The sequence below is a fragment of the Oncorhynchus kisutch genome, linkage group LG25 (genome assembly GCF_002021735.2).
Source record: "Oncorhynchus kisutch isolate 150728-3 linkage group LG25, Okis_V2, whole genome shotgun sequence".
In the NCBI taxonomy this organism is placed as follows: Eukaryota; Metazoa; Chordata; class Actinopteri; order Salmoniformes; family Salmonidae; genus Oncorhynchus; species Oncorhynchus kisutch.
In genome coordinates, this window is record NC_034198.2 from 26964094 (window position 1) to 26983316 (window position 19223).

The following is a 19223-nucleotide window of genomic DNA, read 5'->3' on the forward strand; positions in this document are numbered from 1 at the left end:
CCATCACTGGGCAGCTCACTGCTGGGTTTACCTTTGTAGTCCATTAATAGTTGGCAAGCCCTGCCACATCCGACGAGAGTCAGAGCCACTTGGAAGACCCACTTGCGACCAAGCTTTAACTTCCTGACTGATGTTGCTTCAATATACCTACATAATTTTCCTACCTCATGATGCCATCTATTTTGTGAAGTGCACCAGTCCCTCCTGCTGCAAAGCACCCCCACAACATGATGCTGCCACCCCCGTACTTCACGGTTGGGATGGTGTTCTTTGGCTTGCAAGCCTCCCCCTTTTTCCTCCAAACATAATGATGGTCATTATGGCCAAACAGTTCTATTTTTGTTTCATCAGACCAGAGGATATTTCTCCAAAAAGTACAATCTTTGTCCCCATGTGCAGTTGCAAACCATAGTCTGACTTTTTTATGGCGGTTTTGGAGCAGTGGCTTCTTCCTTGCTGAGCGGCCTTTCAGGTTATGTTGATATAGGACTTGTTTTACTGTGAATATAGATACTTTTGTACCTGTTTCCTCTAGCATCTTCACAAGGTCCTTTGCTGTTGTTCTGGGATTTGCACATTTTGCACCAAAGTACGTTCATCTCTAGGAGACAGAACGTGTTTCCTTCCTGAGTGGTATGATGGCTGCATGGTCCTATGGTGTTTATACTTGCGTAGTATTGTTTGTACAGATGAACGTTTGGAAATTGCTCCCAAGGATGAACCAGACTTGTGGAGGTCTACCACTTCTTTTTCTGAGGTCTTGGCTGATTTCTTTAGATTTTCCCATGATGTCAAACAAAGAGGCACTGGGTTTGAAGGTAGACCTTTAAATACATCCACAGGTACACCTCCAATTGACTCAAATTATGTCAATTAGCCTATCAGAAGCTTCTAAAGCCATGACATAATTCTCTGGAATTTTCCAAGCTGTTTAAAGGCACAGTCAACTTATTATATGTAAACTTCTAACCCACTGGAATTGTGATACAGTGAATTATAAGTTAAATAATCTGTCTGTCAACAATTGTTGGAAAAATAACCGACTTGCCAAACTATAATTTGTTAACAAGACATTTGTGGAGTGGTTGAAAACCGAGTTTTAATGACGCCGACCTAAGTGTATGTAAACTTCCGACTTCAACTGTATACTTAAATGGGCAATCTGAGACTGGTATATCAACTGGGGACGACGTCGTCGATGCACTTATTAATAAAGCCGGTGACTGAGGTGGTGTACTCCTCAATGCCATTGGATGCATCCCGGAACATATTCCAATCTCTGCTAGCCAAACAGTCCTGTAGCGTAGCACCTCATCATCTGACCACTTCCGTATTGAGCGAGTCACTGTACTTCCTGCTTTAGTTTTTGCTTGTAAGCAGGAATTAGCAGGAGAGAATTATGGTTAGATTTACGAAATGGAGCCTCCCGAGTGGCTCAGCAGTATAAGGTACTGCTTCACAGTTCAGACCCGGGTTCAATCCAAAGCTGTGTCACATTTGTGCGGCTGGCTTCTGGGTTAAGCGAGCAGTGTGTCAAGAAGCAGTGCGGCTTGGCAGGGTCATGTTTCGGGGGACGCATGGCTCTCAACCTTCACCTCTCCCGACCCCTTAGGGGAGTTGCAGCGATGGGACAAATCAAATCAAATGTATTTATATAGCCCTTCGTACATCAGCTGATATCTCAAAGTGCTGTACAGAAACCCAGCCTAAAACCCAAAACAGCAAGCAATGCAGGTGTAGAAGCATGGTGACTAGGAAAAACTCCCTAGAAAGGCCAAAACCTAGGAAGAAACCTAGAGAGGAACCAGGCTATGTGGGGTGGCCAGTCCTCTTCTGGCTGTGCCGGGTGGAGATTATAACAGAACATGGCCAAGATGTTCAAATGTTCATAAATGACCAGCATGGTCGAATAATAATAAGGCAGAACATTTGAAACTGGAGCAGCAGCATGGCCAGGTGGACTGGGGACAGCAAGGAGTCATCATGTCAGGTAGTCCTGGGGCATGGTCCTAGGGCTCAGGTCCTCCGAGAGAGAGAAAGAAAGAGAGAAAGAGAGAATTAGAGAGAGCACACTTAAATCACACAGGACACCGAATAGGACAGGAGAAGTACTCCAGATATAACAAACTGACCCTAGCCCCCCGACACATAAACTACTGCAGCATAATTACTGCAGCATAAATACTGGAGGGGGAAGTGTTCTTCTGATCATTCACTGTAGTTCACTGTGGGAGGAACAGTTAAACAGAGGGCATACAGAGTCAGTCTGGCTTTCACTCCTGTACTACCACTGTCATCAGCCACCACCCCCGCGTCCATTCCCAGAAGCCAAGTAGTCTCCTGGCCACCCCTCCCTTCTGGGCAGCCTGGTAATGACACTAATACACTGTAAGTGGATTGGCTTGAGCCAGCCCTGGATTTCACATAAGATGTCTGAGAGCCTCTGGGTTGGAGCAGCAGGGCAGCTGTGCCTGGGGCTACTTCCCGGTCACAAGCCTATGGCAGGGGGCATGGGAACACAATACACACACACACACACCAGGTCTGAACTAAATAAAAATAGAGAATGTCTTTCATGGTCTGGAAGAACTGAACAGTGTACAGGATCTCTTTCTAATGGCCATTATCGTTTTAGTGCCCTCCTCTTATAACTTCACTTCTTCTTCATTTTCACACGTAGAGGAGTAAAGGATGCACCTTCCTCCCTACCCCTGCATTTACCCTGCGTGGATTAGCTGGGCATCCCAGGTTGATGGTAGGGGAATCTGTCCATGCAGGAAGTAGCCCACTGTTTACTCCCAGCTATCTAGGCATTCCAGAGGATCAGAGCTCAGACCACCTTGTTGTGTCTGAGTGTCTTAACTGGGGACATGACCGTCATCTCTAAGGGATCAACTCCTAAGTCTTTCTGGGCAATTCAGGTAGAAAATACAGCAAATCCCTGCAGCTTTGCATCACTAAAGGATCACCCCTTGACTTCTCTGGCCTCCATTGATTTAGTCACCCTTATTCTGGCAGCCATTGTGGTCAGGGAGAAATTCAAACCAGTCTAATTGGAATCACCCATTGACTGAATGAATGGCAGTAGAGGCACAACCCTGATTTTACTTATGCGGGAAAATAAAAGTAAGGCGTGATATATCAGAAATTATGTAATATAATTATTTTCAACCTAAAATATTGTCATATAATTATAAATACAGTACAGTTTATACAGGTTTTATACACATTGAATAAATAGCCTCTAAATACCTATAACTTGTAAACTGTAAGCTAAATTATGTATAATTTGGTCATATATTTATTAGTTTCTCCATTCTCAGTTAAACAGTGTAAAAATAAGATAACATGAGGTACTTTTGTGCTATTGTCAGAGAGCTTCCTCTCCTGTCAGCTTGGCCAAATTGACAAAGTGGGTCCAGCCGCTCTCCCTCAGCAAGCTGCCATGGTACACAACCTACATGGTGAGGAGAAACAGCAGATCCAGGTACAGACAGATTTCTCTCTCTCTCTATCCTCCCTCTCTTAATCTCTCTCTCCATCTCTCTCTCCTTCCATCCATCCCTCCCTCCGTCTGGCCAGGTCTGGTGCTGCCCAAGTCTCTGTGCTCATGTCGGTGCCTGGGCTGAGGGCTGGGGGCTGGGGGCTGGGGCACCGTTTGCCGGAGCGGCTGTCTCTGTCTCTGGCGGTGCCCAGACAAGCTGGTTGGAGGTTTGGAGCGCTCAGCCCTGTGTGCTGGAACGTGGCAGCCCGCCGGTCCCAGGGCTCCCGTCACAAGCCCATCTGCAAATCAGGCCGGCTCCGGCCAAAGCATTAAATTAAATACTTGTTTGGGCTGATTAACAAATGAGCTGTGTTTTTTTTCTTCTTCTGAAAACTAAAAACCTGATTGCGTCAAATGAACAAGAAGATGGAGGTGTGGGTTCTTAGAATGGTCTCAGGAGCTGTGACGGTGTTGGGCCGCTGAAAGTTTTTTGGTGAAGAGCTCATCTGTCGGTGGAAGTGGCCCATCGAAGTCCATTCCCAGATTCATACAGCCACCTGCCTGTCTCAGTCCACTGACAAATGAACAATTAATCTGGTCTTGTAATTGAGTGGCATACAGTATGTTGCTTTAATTGTGCAATTGGATCTGTTGGAACAGTCTCTCTCAGAACTGATTCTGTGGGTGGCTGAGCTGAATTTTTATTTCAACTGTTTGCATCGTACTGCAAAAAAACAGTATTGTGTTGAATGCAGGACATTTTCTCAATCTGCCCAAAATATAACATGGAGTATCTGCCTACAGCAGCCCATTCAAGATGTTCAGAATTTGAGCTAGCAGAGTCATTATGACCAGGGCCAGCGTTGAGAGTTTGATGGAACACTATTGGATCAGTTGAGACTGAGAGTTGGAAATATATGTGGGTGTAACTGTCCATCCCCTTCTGTTCCACCTCTGGCTACCCCCTCTACATAGTCTGGTTCCCAGTTTGGGTTAACCCCCAGTCCAGGATATTGGACCATTTGCCTCACTGCAAACCCAGCACCACAGACTGAATATTGCATTGACCAAATACAGCTACACTCACACACTAAGTGCAATCTGGTGGGACACCTATTTGTAGCATTCATTAAAGACCACCCTGTCGGTCTTAACACTCTGTTACCTTCTGGCTTAAATCCAGTACATTTGATTAATTCAAAAGCTAGACATCTCCCTCTCAGTGACTTCATGCAATTAACTGTGTCACGCCCACTCTTCCGTCTGGTAGCAAATGTCTATACTTACATTTATGTCTTGTTTTGATCAGGAATAATTTATAGGCCTAATTTATTTATCTACCAAGTGTTAGTGGTGAGATCCTGTGACAGGCTGTGTGAGCGAGTCGGAGGAGAGACCTTGCTACCTATGGTGGCTCCTGTCCCCACGGCGTACTGCATTGCGTTCAGCTGCTCTCCTCCCCTCCTGTCCCCCCCCCCCCCCCCCCCACAGACCCCAGCCTCACAGAGGCATACCGGCAAAGACCTCCGTCTCCTCAAATTAACATGAGCAGGTGTTTTTCTCTGATGTGTTAATTAAGAAAAGCTGCTGTCATTATGCTTTAAGTGGATGTTACAAATAGAACATGTTGTTTATTTTCTCTTCCCGGTGTAGAAAAAAGAAGTGATCAGAGCTGTCACAGAGGCGTGCGTGTCAGCCATCGGGATGGTGGGCTAATTACCAGGAGTTAAAAAACACAAAGTGCACGTTTTAGGATTTTCACGTCTCGTCCATTATAGAGGATTTCAGTGTGTCCATCCACACGAATGAGGCTGGAGCAGAAATGGCCTGATGCTGAAACTAAATGGAACTGAATATTGAACATAATGGTTATATTAGTATTATATGTGGAAGTGGAAGGACTTAAGAATGGTACTTTTTAGATCGTTGTTTGACTGTCGGTCTCATTGAAAATGTCAATCTTCTTGCCTACAGTAAAAATCTATTATAAAATGGAAAATATCAACAAGAAGAAATGAACAAGAAGAAGCACATTTGCATATGATTGTTTGCTACTTTAAAAAAACTCCAGTCAAGTATGACTTGTATCTTGGCAGACAGCAGTGTAGTACCTTCCCTCTCAAGTCAAATTCCAAACTTCTTCCATTAACAGTTACCATAGCTTCTAGTATGCAAGGCTCAAGGCTTAACAATCCTTCTTTAACCTGTCTCCTCCCCTTCATCTACATTGATTGAAGTGGATTTAACAAGTGACATCAATAAGGGATCATAGATTTCATCTGGATTCACCTGGTCAGTCATGGAAAGTGCAGGGTGTTCTTAATGTTTTGTCCACTCCGTGTATGTTAAAAAAGCAGATGTGCTGCCTATGCTCTCCAGTATCCTGTGTTGAACCCGGTGCTGTGCGTATGATGTAGCGCTGTGAGCTGAGATGTTGACACCCTTGTAATCCTGCTGTTGGTTATTAGATGGAGCAGGCTGTTGCACCAGAAGTTTTGTTTGGTAATGCGGGATAACCAGCTGCTTAGCAGATGTTGTTTTTCAGCTGCTGCCGCCCAGGAGGGTTAAAGGTGTCCGCTCTGGCCCCCTGATGGAGATTTGACCTCCCTCTCTACAGGGCTAGCCTAAATCCTGGGGCAGGATGTTAAGGGTCCCCCAGTCTAACCCAAAATGAGGCAGATGATCATTGGGGAGTGATTTCAGCCCTGAGATCGTAAACATGTTTTTATCATTTTGATCATGTTAATCCCAAAACATATCAAAGCCATATGATGAGAGTCTAAAAGCTATTGGTGTGAATGGATATTGAAACAGTAGCCACTTTAGAATGATACTGATTATAGGGGTAAGCTGTGTTACTGCACTTTAATGTAAAAACAATCATGTCTGCACTAAACAACAATTGCGCATAGAGCTCAAAGAGCCAACAACTTTTAAACCTGTTCCATAAAACCATTTCAAAATGTAATAAGTGGTTTTAACTGCTTTATGAGTGCCTACCTTACTGTTTTTGAATCTATGGACTGGCAGGTGAAATGCACTAACAAAGAAACTCTCTCTTTCTCTCTCTCTCTCTCTCTCTCTCTCTCTCTCTCTCTCTCATATTCTACAGGAGAATATATCAAGAACTGGAGACCACGCTACTTCCTGCTGAAAACGGACGGTTCGTTCATAGGTTACAAAGAGAAACCACAGGACGCAGACCTACCTTATCCCCTTAATAACTTCTCTGTTGCAAGTGAGTCATCCACTGTGCTGTTTTCTAGTACGTCAATTATTTTAAATCAATATTATGCCACAGTGATAAGTAGGCAATGAGGACTCTTTCCCAAGGGATACCTACAGTTGAAGTTTACATACACCTTAGCCAAATATATTTAAACTCAGTTTTTCACAATTCCTGACATTTAATCCTAGTAAAAATCCCCTGTTTTAGGTCAGTTAGCATCCTCACTTTATTTTAAGAATGTGAAATGTCAGAATAATAGTAGAGAGAATGATTTACTTCAGGTTTTATTTCTTTCATCACATTCCCAGTGGGTCATACGTTTACATACACTCAATTAGTATTTGGTATCATTGCCTTTAAATTGTTTAACTTGGGTCAAATATTTTGGGTAGCCTTCCCCAAGCTTCCCACAATAAGTTGGGTAAATTTTGGCCCATTCCTCCTGACAGAGCTGGTGTAACTGAGTCAGGTTTGTAGGCCTCCTTGCTTGCACACGCTTTTTCAGTTCTGCCCAAAATGTTTCCATAGGATTAAGGTCAGGGCTTTGTGATGGCCACTCCAATACCTTGACTTTGTTGTCCTTAAGCCATTTTTCCACAACTTTGGAAGTATGCTTGGTGTCATTGTCCATTTGGAAGTCCCATTTGCGACCAAACTTTAACTTCCTGACTGATGTCTTGAGATGTTACTTCAAAATATCCATACAATTCTCCTACCTCATGATGCCATCTATTTTGTGAAGTGCACCAGTCCCTCCTGCAGCAAAGCACCCCCACAACATGATGCTGCCACCCCCGTGCTTCATGGTTGGGATGGTGTTCTTCGGGCTTGCAACCCTCCCCCCTTTTCTTCCAAACATAACGATGGTCATTATGGTCAAACAGTTCTATTTTCGTTTCATCAGACCAGAAAGTACGATCTTTGTCCCCATGTGCAGTTGCAAACCGTAGTCTGGCTTTCTTATAGCGGTTTTGGAGCAGTGGTTTCTTCCTTGCTGAGCGGCCTTTCATGTTATGTCGATATAGGACTCGTTTTACTGTGGATATAGATACTTTTGTACCTGTTTCCTCCAGCATCTTCACAAGGTCCTTTGCTGCTGTTCTGGGATTGATTTGCACTTTTTGCACCAAAGTACATTCAACTCTAGGAGACAGAACGCGTCTCCTTCCTGAGCGGTATGGCGGCTGCGTGGTCCCATGGTGTTTATACTTGCGTACTATTGTTTATACAGATGAACGTGGTACCTTCAGGCATTTGGAAATAGCTCCCAAGGATGAACCAGACTTGTGGAGGCCCACAATTTTTTTTATGAGGTCTTGGCTGATTTCTTTTGATTTTCCCATGATGCCAAGCAAAGAGGCACTGAGTTTGAAGGTAGACCTTGAAATACATCCACAGGTACGCCTCCAATTGACTCAAATTATGTCAATTAGCCTATCAGAAGCTTCCAAAGCCATGACATTGTTTTCTGGAATTTTCCAAGCCGTTTAAAGGCACAGTCATCTTAGTGTATGTAAACTTCTGACCCACTGGAATTGTGATACAGTGAATTATAAGTGAAATAATCGGTTTGTAAACAATTGTTGGGAAAATGACTTGTGTCATGCACAAAGTAGATGTCCTAACTGACTTGCCAAAACTACAGTTTGTTAACAAGAAATGTGTGGAGTGGTTGAAAAACAAGTTTTAATGACTCCAATATAAGTGTATGTAAACTTCCGACTTCAACTGTATACTTAAAGGGGCAATCTGAGATTGGTATATCAACTGTACTTTTAAATTAATGATATACATGTACACCCATTGATTCTTGAAGAGGATCAATTATAAATGACATCAAAACCCTAAATATAAGCTTGTTTTACTCCACCTCAAAGCCTCAAAACATGGTCAAAAGTATAATTTAGATCTCATGGATAGTTCATCCTTGCATCCATATCTTTGTCTATGAATTTGAAAGTGGTTACATTTCTCTAGCCCCATCCCTCAGCTGTTTACCAAAACAACTAGACATACGCTGATAGCCACTAAGCTGGTGGAAACATTTGACTCCTTGGCACAGTTCCTACAACAAAGGCCACAGTAATTACATGGACATGAAACAACTACAACAGTTTCCTATTGTCCCAACACACAACAGAACTGACAATGGCCTCAGATTTTCCTTATGATTGGCTGCTGGATAGTTTTTTTAGGGGGAAAAAAGGACAGTTTAAGGGGGTGGATCCATCCATCAATCCATCCGGCCTTGCTGTGTTACCACTTGGACACATGGAGGGAGCTTTCTTTCTCACTCTCACTCTCACTCTCTCCTCTCTCACTTTCTCCCTCTCCCCTCTCGCTTTCTCTCACTCCATCCGTCAGGAAGCTAGCACGGCCAGGTTTTAATCTAAAGGCTGGGGGAGAGAGGGTGGCCATACATCCGGCCCCGGCTGGCTTGGCAGCACTACAGTATTGCCACATCTGTTGTCCAAAGCTGGGAGGCCAGGTGGTGCTGGGACGCTGGCTGCTGTAGTCAAATGGGCCAGTGAAATGGAATGGTGCAGCCCCGCCTGCCTGCCTGCCTGTCTGTCCGTCCCAAGCGTGGGGAGAGATACTGTCACAGACAGACAGACAGACAGACAGACAGACAGACAGACAGACAGACAGACAGACAGACAGACAGACAGACAGACAGACAGACAGACAGACAGACAGACAGACAGACAGACAGACAGACAGACAGACAGACAGACAGACAGACAGACAGACAGACAGACAGACAGGACAGACAGGACAGACAGGACAGACAGGACAGACAGACAGACAGACAGACAGACAGACAGACAGACAGACAGACAGACAGACAGACAGACAGAGAGAGAGAGAGAGAGAGAGAGAGAGAGAGAGAGAGAGAGAGAGAGAGAGAGCCTGAGACACTCCCTGCCTGCCTACTTGCCTGCCTGACCAACAGGCTACAGTCTAATGTCAAACACTAAGTACGTCTCAGATAACTCACCTAAATGACTAGGAAACAATGCTATGGTACCTGATGAATATTTTTCCTTCTCCAGAGCCCCATATTTCTAATATATAGCATTTGTTAATTACATTTCAATATAGTTTGGAAAATTGAAGTACATGAATTACGTGGAGAGTTCAAATGAAGATATAATGTTATATAACAAGAATGCAAACTGATGAACTAATAGATACAGTAGGTGGTGGCCCTATCCCACTAGGGATTTCAGAATAGGGAAATGAATGCATATTACAGTAAACACTCCAATATAAATGCCTATTGATTGATGGCAGGACAGTTGCTGGAGCTCTCTCCTAGTATGTTTAGCTGAAGCAAAACAATCTCCTCTGTCTGTATTCCCCCTAAAATGACTATGTTGTGTCCAGCGCTACTACCTACTGGAACTCCGTCATGACCTTGTTTTCTCTGCGCTCAGTGGGAGACTCCATTTTATTAGCGGAGCAGGAAGAAAGAGGTAGAGTGCGCCTGCGACCTTAGCCGTGTCGTCATTAACCTTCCCGCCTATATTTAGGCCGTCCCGCCGTTTGGTGGCGGCAGAGATGAGGCCAGCTGAGGGAGGGAAGTCATTACCTACTGGCACGTACAGGCTCAACACTCTGTTTCAGCTGTCATCTGACTGAACATTGTCCCCAATAGCTGCTGTAGCGGTGACAGTGGAGCACACTGCAAAACTTTTCCACAGTTGGCTTGAAGCCCCATCTGGCTGTGTCTGTTCCTGGATGGAATGAGACCGCTTTAACTTGGTGCGAAGTGTTGTGTTTTCTGCAGTACAGTCCATCTACATTGAGGGTACAAAACATTAGGACAACACCTGCTCTTTCCAGGACATAGACTGACCAGGTGAATCCAGGTGAAAGCTATGATCCCTTATTGATGTCACCTGTTAAATCCACTTCAATCAGTGTAGATGAAGGGGAGGAGGCAGGTAGAGAAGGATTTTTAAGCCTTGTGACAATTGAGACATGGATTGCGTATGTGTCATTCAGAGGGTGAATGGAGAAGATAAAATATTGAAGTGCCTTTGAACGGGGTATGGTAGTAGGTGCCAGGAGCACCGGTTTGTGTCAAGAACTGCAACACTGCTGGGTTTTTCACGCTCAACAGTTTCCCGTGTGGTTCAAGGATGGTCCACCACCCAAAGGACATCCAGTCAACTTGACAACTGTGGGAAGCATTGGAGTCAACATGGGCCAGCATCCCTGTGGAACGCTTTCGACACCATGTAGAGTCCATGCCCTGATGAATTGAGGCTGTTCTGAGGGCAAAAGGGGGGTGGAACTCAATATTAGGAAGGTGTTCTTAATGTTTGGTATACTCAGTGTATGTACATACTCAATAACAAAGCTAACCTACTCTTTCATCACAATTAACTAGTATCAACAGCAACTAGTGATCTTTACAGTTACATAACGCAATATTCTTTTTGGATGATATTGATATTTGACTCCAAGTATTGATTTGTAAATGTTTTTATTTAGTTTTAGTTTTATTAGCTACTGTAGGTAGCGCTAGCTAACGGTAATCGGCTGTACCTATGCCAAAACTCCTGTATTTCTCATCCTATAACTTGTTCCCCATCTTTAAAAAATTAAAAAATTGTGAGCCAACACATTATTTGCACTTTTATTTCAAAGCTAATTTCCTCATGGCTCTCTATTGTCCCTTTACAGCAGACACTATAGTGAGCAATATGTTTGGAACATCAAATCGCAATAAGATCGCAGTATCAAATTGCTATACATTGAGAATTGTGAGAATCACAGTACATATCATATCGACACCTAAGTATCGTGATAATATCGTATCATGAAGTCCCTGGAAATTCCCAGCCCTATCAGCAACTGAAGCTCAGACACAAGATTTGACATCTAGTAAATCTGAATATTCACAGACGCTTCTCTATCTGTCCTCTCTCTGTCTCAGAATGCCAACTGATGAAGACAGAACGACCAAAGCCCAACACATTCATCATCAGATGTCTACAATGGACCACCGTCATAGAGAGGACCTTCCATGTGGACACGCCAGAGGAAAGGTAGGCTCAGTCCTTAGTCTGCTTATCTATGGCCAACTGACTGCTTTTCATCTACCCAGTACCCAGTATATCTATGAAAACAGTACGTCTATGAAAACAGTACATCTATGAAAAGTCATAGTGTAGCGCTCAAGTCAGGAGGTCATGTGAAACTGAGATAAATTGTTCACTAGTTCCATTTTAAATGATGGTTTACTATGATAATCTATAAGAGGGATGGTCAACTTTGATGGGAGTGGGGCCACAAAACAATCTGAACTCATCATGAGGGGCTGCAGTGGCTCGTGGGTCTGCATACCCACATCCATACCTACACATGTAGCCAGAGTCGGCCTTAGCCTTTTGGGGGCCCTCCTGCCAACGGATAGAAGACATTTAAGTTAATTACCTGCAATTCTACACATTTTGTCATTGGGTGGATAGAAATGTTTGAGGTTTTGAATATGATATCTGAGTGAGAATGACTAAGAAAATCAATGGGGTTCCCCGGTCCAAAATTTGACCATGATTACTACATGTTTAGATAGCAGGGTAGACTAACTTACCAATCTAAAAATGTTTAGCTGACATGGCTAATTGACTGACATAATAAGAGTAAAACTGCTGATGCACAACCATTTTTTGAAATTGCACCTTGTGTATTCTACCTCACAACATTAAGTTGAGACCCCGACTGAGTTCCCTCCTCCCAAAAATGAAATTGATCTGCGGTGGCGGGCCGCCAGTTGCCCATCACTGGCCTATGATATGACTATGAAATGACTTTATACTCAATGGTATTCCAGAGATAATGTTGTGTGAACGTTTTCTGCGACAAACATATTTGTCCTCAGTTTCAAATCCATTTGAAATTAGAGCAGTGTGTCATTTAACAAAGATGAATAGAAAACACAGATCATACATGCTCCGTTCCAGTAAAACCAACCAGGTGATCAGCAGAGGGGGTTGTGGGGGGTTTGTATGTAGGCTAGAAAAGAGACCTTTCAAGTATAGTAGCACTGGCATAAATTCTCCAGCTGTCCTTCTTCTAGGAAATGGAGATGTTTATCTCTCTCCAGAAAGAACAGTGTTTGCCCATAAGACTTAAGATAATAAGCTGTGCCTGTTCACAGTTGGCACACATACAGACGATCCTCTCTTCTGTCTCTGGGGAACAGGCAACTGCAGGCAGCGACCTGTGAAAGTGAGCTACGGAGCAGAGCTGGGTAGAGGAAGCAGCACTGGCAGATGTTATGGTCTTAAACTCTACTTTCTGCTGGGGAAGTGAAGAGAATTTGAGTTCGAGCTGTAGCCTCACTAGACAGGCCAGGGGGTCGAGGGGAAGTGCAGCCAGCGGTTAAGAGGAAAGGTTAAACGTATTTTCCAGTTCCTGTCTTAAACCTTACAGCCACTGTACTGTACTGTACTGTACTGTGTCTCTGGCTGGCTGGCAGCAGCATTTACTGTACTGTACCCGCCTGGCACGGGCCCAGCATCGGCAGACCCACGAGTGAGGAGAGGGGAGGCACCAGCTGGCATGTCGCCCGACTGTAGTCAGGCCCATTATCTCTCATTAGCGAAAAAATCTCATTATACGTAAAAAAAAATAAAAAATGGAGGGGGTAGGGAGAGATGGCTCGGCTCGCATTCATCTGCACGACCTTGAGAGGATTCCTGTTGCTTTTTATGTGTACACTGTGCCGTTTGATTGTTCAAATGGAACACAACTTTTCTTTGCCCTTGTTCGGAGTCACATCCGATATATTCAGAAACCTGAGTGAAGCTGGGAAAAGGTGTTCAGAAAGAGTCTTTTTGTGTTGGTATGGATTTGCATCTTGTTCAATCCCTCATTGTAACATATGGGCCTCTCAAAGTCCAAACAAAACATGGAACAAAAAACCCCACACTGATGCTACTTTGTGAGTCAAATGTTCTTGTTTGTTTTATCACGTTACCACATGTGCTAGATGTCCTGTTTTACTTCTGGGGGGAATGCCATTAACAATTGTGATTACGTTTGTGTAAAGGAAGGAAGCGAAGTCTCCTCCCTCGCAAACGGAAACTCTAGTTCAAACCCCTCCCTTCTGCTAATTTCACCTGTATTTATCATGGCCCAAAAGGACATTTTTGTTTTCATGAATTTTTACAATATAGGCAATTTTGACTGCGGATGTGGAATCTAGTGGAAACCGTTTATCATCTGCACACGGGCTTGAAAATCACTAGACGAGTTTAAGCATCGCCTTCTCCCCAATCCTGATTCGTCCAAATAACCAAAACCAGGAACTACTACTGCTGCCCGTAATCATATAATTCTACGTGAACCGTGACAGATTCTCACCGTTTCATTTGTCCACAAGAATCGGTCCATGAGAGATTAACGTACTGTAAATGAAAGTTTCCAAATGCTAACGATCCCCTCCTGTGGAATGTTGATGTAGCAGCAGTACAACCCAGAGGGAAGCACAAACCACACACGGATATATTCATCATCATTAAATACACACGTGCTCACAAATCCAAATGCATCACTCTTTTAATTCAACAGATGTTGTATTGCACAACAAATGAAAACCCAATGGGGGGTAAAGCCATTTGCAAACACGCAGTAGTTCCCATTGACATAAACTCATTTGTGAACATTTGTTTTCTTTTAAAGTGACTGATCATTGACGATTACATAGATGATTGCATAGATTAGCCTTTGTTGAAAGTTCCAGTTTTACCCCATTGTGAAGGTGTAATGAATAGATTGCACTGTCTAAAGATCATTCTTAACTTAGCAGAATGTCATTGATTATGTATAATGGTGTCACATTAGACGTCAAACAAGTAGCTACATTTCATTGTGAAATATCACTGTTACCATGCAGAAGTTTGTTCATGTGTCTGTGTTACAGCTGCTGTATGGTATGAGTTAAAATAGGCTATCCATACTCCAGACTATTGTTATACTGTATATGCAACTTTACAGGTGTACATATCCTGACAGGGACAAGTGGACAGGGCTAACCAGACTATAGACTGTTAAGACACTATACCTACAGTTGCGGTCAAATATATTAGTACCCTTGCAAGATTAATTATTTCTTTTAAAATCAGTTGAGTTTGAAAACACTTTTGGTGTTCACACGTGTATTTGTTTGATTTCCGACTTCACAGGACAAAAATATATATAAATAAATTCAAATTAACTTGGTTGGAGGCAAGTCATTTACTGTGTAATTTATCACATGTGGTAAGTTGCAGCTGCCTACTGGGTAAATATTGCCATTCAACCAGTTTCAACCAAAACATTCTGCTCCATCGCAAGCCATAGTAAAGTGCAAGGGTGCCAATATATTTGACCCCATCTGTAACTAGAGGTTTGTGTTCTGCTCTGTTTTGCAAACAGGGATGAGTGGACGGAGGCGATCCAGATAGTAGCAGACAAACTCCAAAGACAGGAGGAAGAGAGGATCCAATGCAGTCCCACGTCTCAGATGGACAACATCGGAGAGCTGGAGGAGATGGACACCTCTACCAGCCACCATAAACGGAAGGTAAGAGATACATCTGGACCACTGACTTTTTTTGTGATAATAATTGTCAGCAAACATGAATAGATACATACAAAATGAAGTTACATCCCAATCCCATCCCGCCCGAGGACCTAAGGGATGAAATGAAATAAACATACAAATTCTAAGCAACACGTTGTGAAGTATTTCAGTGGCAAGAAGCCATTGGTTCAAAGTGTCTTCTTTAGCTCCACTGACTAAAGGATGAGCACACCACAGGAGACATATCCTGATTGACTGATACAGAAACACTGATAGAATCATTTTGCGGAGCTGTTAAATGATGTGTTAAGTTTCCCACCAGTCCTCTAAAATCAGACACAAATTCTGCTTTCTACAACTATTATAACTGCACTGACTCGACCTACGGTTTCTTTCAGACAATGAATGACTTTGACTACTTAAAACTACTGGGAAAAGGCACATTTGGTAAAGTGATTCTAGTGAGAGAGAAGGCTAACGGGAAATATTATGCAATGAAGATTTTGAAGAAAGAAGTCATTATTGCAAAGGTACGTTTCACTCCATGTTAATTACTTCATCAAACTAAACCTAACTGGTAGCAAGTTGAATGAGGTTCTATAAAGAAATTACTGTTATATTCATATGCTGCGCTGTCTCAGAAGCACTGTTCTATTCTCTACCTTATATCCCACAGGATGAAGTGGCACACACACTCACAGAGAGCAGAGTATTAAAAAACACCAGGCACCCTTTCCTAACTGTGAGTACGCATCCCTACACACACACACACACACACACACACACACACACACACACACACACACACACACACACACACACACACACACACACACACACACACACAGAGAGCAGAGTATTAAAAAACACCAGGCACCCTTTCCTAACTGTGAGTACGCATCCCTACACACACACACACACACACACACACACTCACAGAGAGCAGAGTATTAAAAAACACCAGGCACCCTTTCCTAACTGTGAGTACGCATCCCTACACACACACTCACACACTCACAGAGTATTAAAAAACACCAGGCACCCTTTCCTAACTGTGAGTACGCATCCCTACACACACACACACACTCACAGAGTATTAAAAAACACCAGGCACCCTTTCCTAACTGTGAGTACGCATCCCTACACACACACACACACTCACAGAGTATTAAAAAACACCAGGCACCCTTTCCTAACTGTGAGTACGCATCCCTACACACACACACACACTCACAGAGTATTAAAAAACACCAGGCACCCTTTCCTAACTGTGAGTACGCATCCCTACACACACACACTCACACAAAGGCATGCATGCACGCACGCTCACATGTACCCATGCATACAATAGACAAAAGCAGTTAGCAGCACATTGAGCCTATATGTACCTGAACCCCCAGAGACTCATTATAATGCAGTGGATAAACTGTTAGAAATGAACAGCCCGAGTCTAGCTTTACATCTGTCGACAAGACACCACTGAGAGGTCATTTCAGTGATACTCCAGATGCTGTTGTTCGCTGCAAAACACACACAAGCAAAAACACACACACACACACACACACATGCAGCAAAACAATTAAGGTTCATATGACATCACGGTAACGTTCCACCTTGTTTCACTTCTCTCACATCTGCAATCAAGGCTTAAGAGAGTCAAAGAGCAACTGTTATTTTGTTTAATGTGTACTCCCTGGATAGAAAATGTACTTCTCTCTGAATAACAACAAGAATATACATATGTGCTAGGTGTGAAAACCATCCTCAGGTTGTGGAGCTGATGGTTGTGTTTCTGTTCCTCCTGTTTCAGTCTTTGAAGTATTCCTTCCAGACTAAAGACCGTCTGTGCTTTGTAATGGAATATGTGAATGGAGGAGAGGTAAGCCGTGACTAGTATCTGTGTCTCTCTCTCTGTCTGCCTGTGGCTCTCTCTCTCTCTCTCTGTCTGTCTGTGGCTCTGTCTCTCTCTCGCTCTCTCTCTGTCTGTGGCTCTGTCTCTCTCTCGCTCTGTCTCTCTCGAAAGTTCCCCATACACTCACACACAGAGGAGTACAGCACACGGTCAGTCCTGTGTAGGTCCTGTCTGTGGCTCTGTCTCTCTCTCTCGAAAGTTCCCCATACACTCACACACAGAGGAGTACAGCACACGGTCAGTCCTGTGTAGGTCCTGTCTGTGGCTCTGTCTCTCTCTCTCGAAAGTTCCCCATACACTCACACACAGAGGAGTACAGCACACGGTCAGTCCTGTGTAGGTCCCGTCTGTGGAATGTAAGATTCATGTTGTACTTTTGAGTTTGCAGGATCATTCTATACTGAAATAATTCAGATTGACCAATGAGCATTGTATGAATGTATCATGGTCTAATACATTCCTTCTGTCGCTTCCACAGTATTTCTCTCTGGTAAAGTTGGATATTTTCTGCTTCCAGAAAACTGGTCTCCACCTGTCACCATTCCAAACCTTTTCCCATTTGAACACACCTATGGGTGATATTACTGAAATGACATTCTGAAATGATTTTTGATTCGCAAAAATTTCGATTTACGGCATTTTTAATCGGGATGCTTTGCAATCTTGCGTTCATTCCCTCAGTCTAAACATCACCTGCTCCCTCCATCAGTCCAGCCAGCTCCAACCCAGAACCCCCTCACCTTACTGGGCCGATCTGCCTGCCTCCCTCATCTTTACAAACCTGCCTGCCGCATTCACAGCTGCCAGTGCTCTGATGAAGGCCCACCTGTCCTCACCCATAGCCCCCCCTCTACCCCACACCTCCCCTCTCCTCCCCACCTGTCAGGCTGGTCAGGCTGATCAGGCAGGCCGTTAGCACCGCCCCAGCGGCCATATGCAAACCTCCCTCAACAATTAATGGAAGATGTGCCGCCCCGTGTCCTCCTGGGTAATTTGTACAAGAGGAGCTCGGGCAGGGAGACAGGAGGGGGAGAGGGATGGCAGAGAAATTACAGAGAGCCTTGACATCTGACAGAGAGAGAGAGAGAGAGAGAATGGAGGAGAGGGTATTCCCATACTCACTCTTTCAAAAATGAAAAGATGATTGCAGAAAAGGGCGCCGGCCTCTTTAATGGGATGTTAGCCCATGAGCGGCGCCGATTGCCTTTAACAAGATTGGTGTATTGATTAAAAGGCTGATTTAACAGGCTGCACCGGCTACCCGGTGGAGAGATGGGGATGATGCGCCAGCTGCTGTCTAAGTTCGCCGGGCGTCCTCCAAGGGCCCCACCATCCATCATCTCAATATGGCGATGGGAGGCAGTTTATGTTGTGTTAATTTCCTCCAATAAATCAGTAATTATTGCAATCCTGTCCCTGCTGTTTATCCTGCAGCTGTTTTTCCATTTGTCGAGAGAGCGGGTGTTCTCTGAGGACCGCACGCGCTTCTACGGTGCCGAAATAGTCTCCGCTCTGGACTACCTGCACTCCGCCAAGATTGTGTACCGGGATCTCAAGGTAAACAAAAAAAGCGGGAAAGTAATCAGATATTTGGGAAGTTGTTGTTTCCCTCACCTAATGTGGCCCATTATCCTGTGCGAGTGGCACGGGATGTGGGGAATGTATTAAAAGCTCCAGAGTTTTCAGTTTTGGGAGAGAGTTTTTTTTTGAAAAACATCAAAATTCTCTCGGGTGTGTGAAAGATGACACAGCGTTTCGCTTACAGCCTTGGCCCAAGCCTGCCTGAAAGGAGCCAAGAAACATGAAAAAAGAAGCGTTTGCCATTAAAATTAAAAGGTTGAACGGCTTGACTAGCTTGAGGTTTCTTTCCCTTCATCTGCTAGGAACTGTGAACAAGAAGGAGACTCGTTTACTGTCCTCCTTGTTATTAACGGGACTCTGGTCAGACCAACTTCCCTCACAATGTAAAGTGAAGTGTCTCCACCACACATTTTACTGGCTGAGACATGAGTAGCGGCAG

The 19223-nt window shown here is 44.0% G+C and overlaps 1 protein-coding gene across 2 annotated transcripts in view; it reads left to right on the forward strand.

The window, feature by feature from the left end:
• Positions 1-19223, forward strand: part of akt3a (v-akt murine thymoma viral oncogene homolog 3a) — a 127439-nt gene that overhangs the window by 92336 nt on the left and 15880 nt on the right. For both annotated transcript variants that reach the window (XM_031805006.1, XM_020460604.2), the window contains exons 3-9: positions 6597-6722; positions 11659-11770; positions 15144-15291; positions 15690-15821; positions 15968-16033; positions 17102-17170; positions 18638-18760. In XM_031805006.1, the coding sequence (XP_031660866.1) occupies positions 6597-6722; positions 11659-11770; positions 15144-15291; positions 15690-15821; positions 15968-16033; positions 17102-17170; positions 18638-18760 (776 nt within the window). The remainder of the gene's footprint in view (positions 1-6596; positions 6723-11658; positions 11771-15143; positions 15292-15689; positions 15822-15967; positions 16034-17101; positions 17171-18637; positions 18761-19223) is intronic.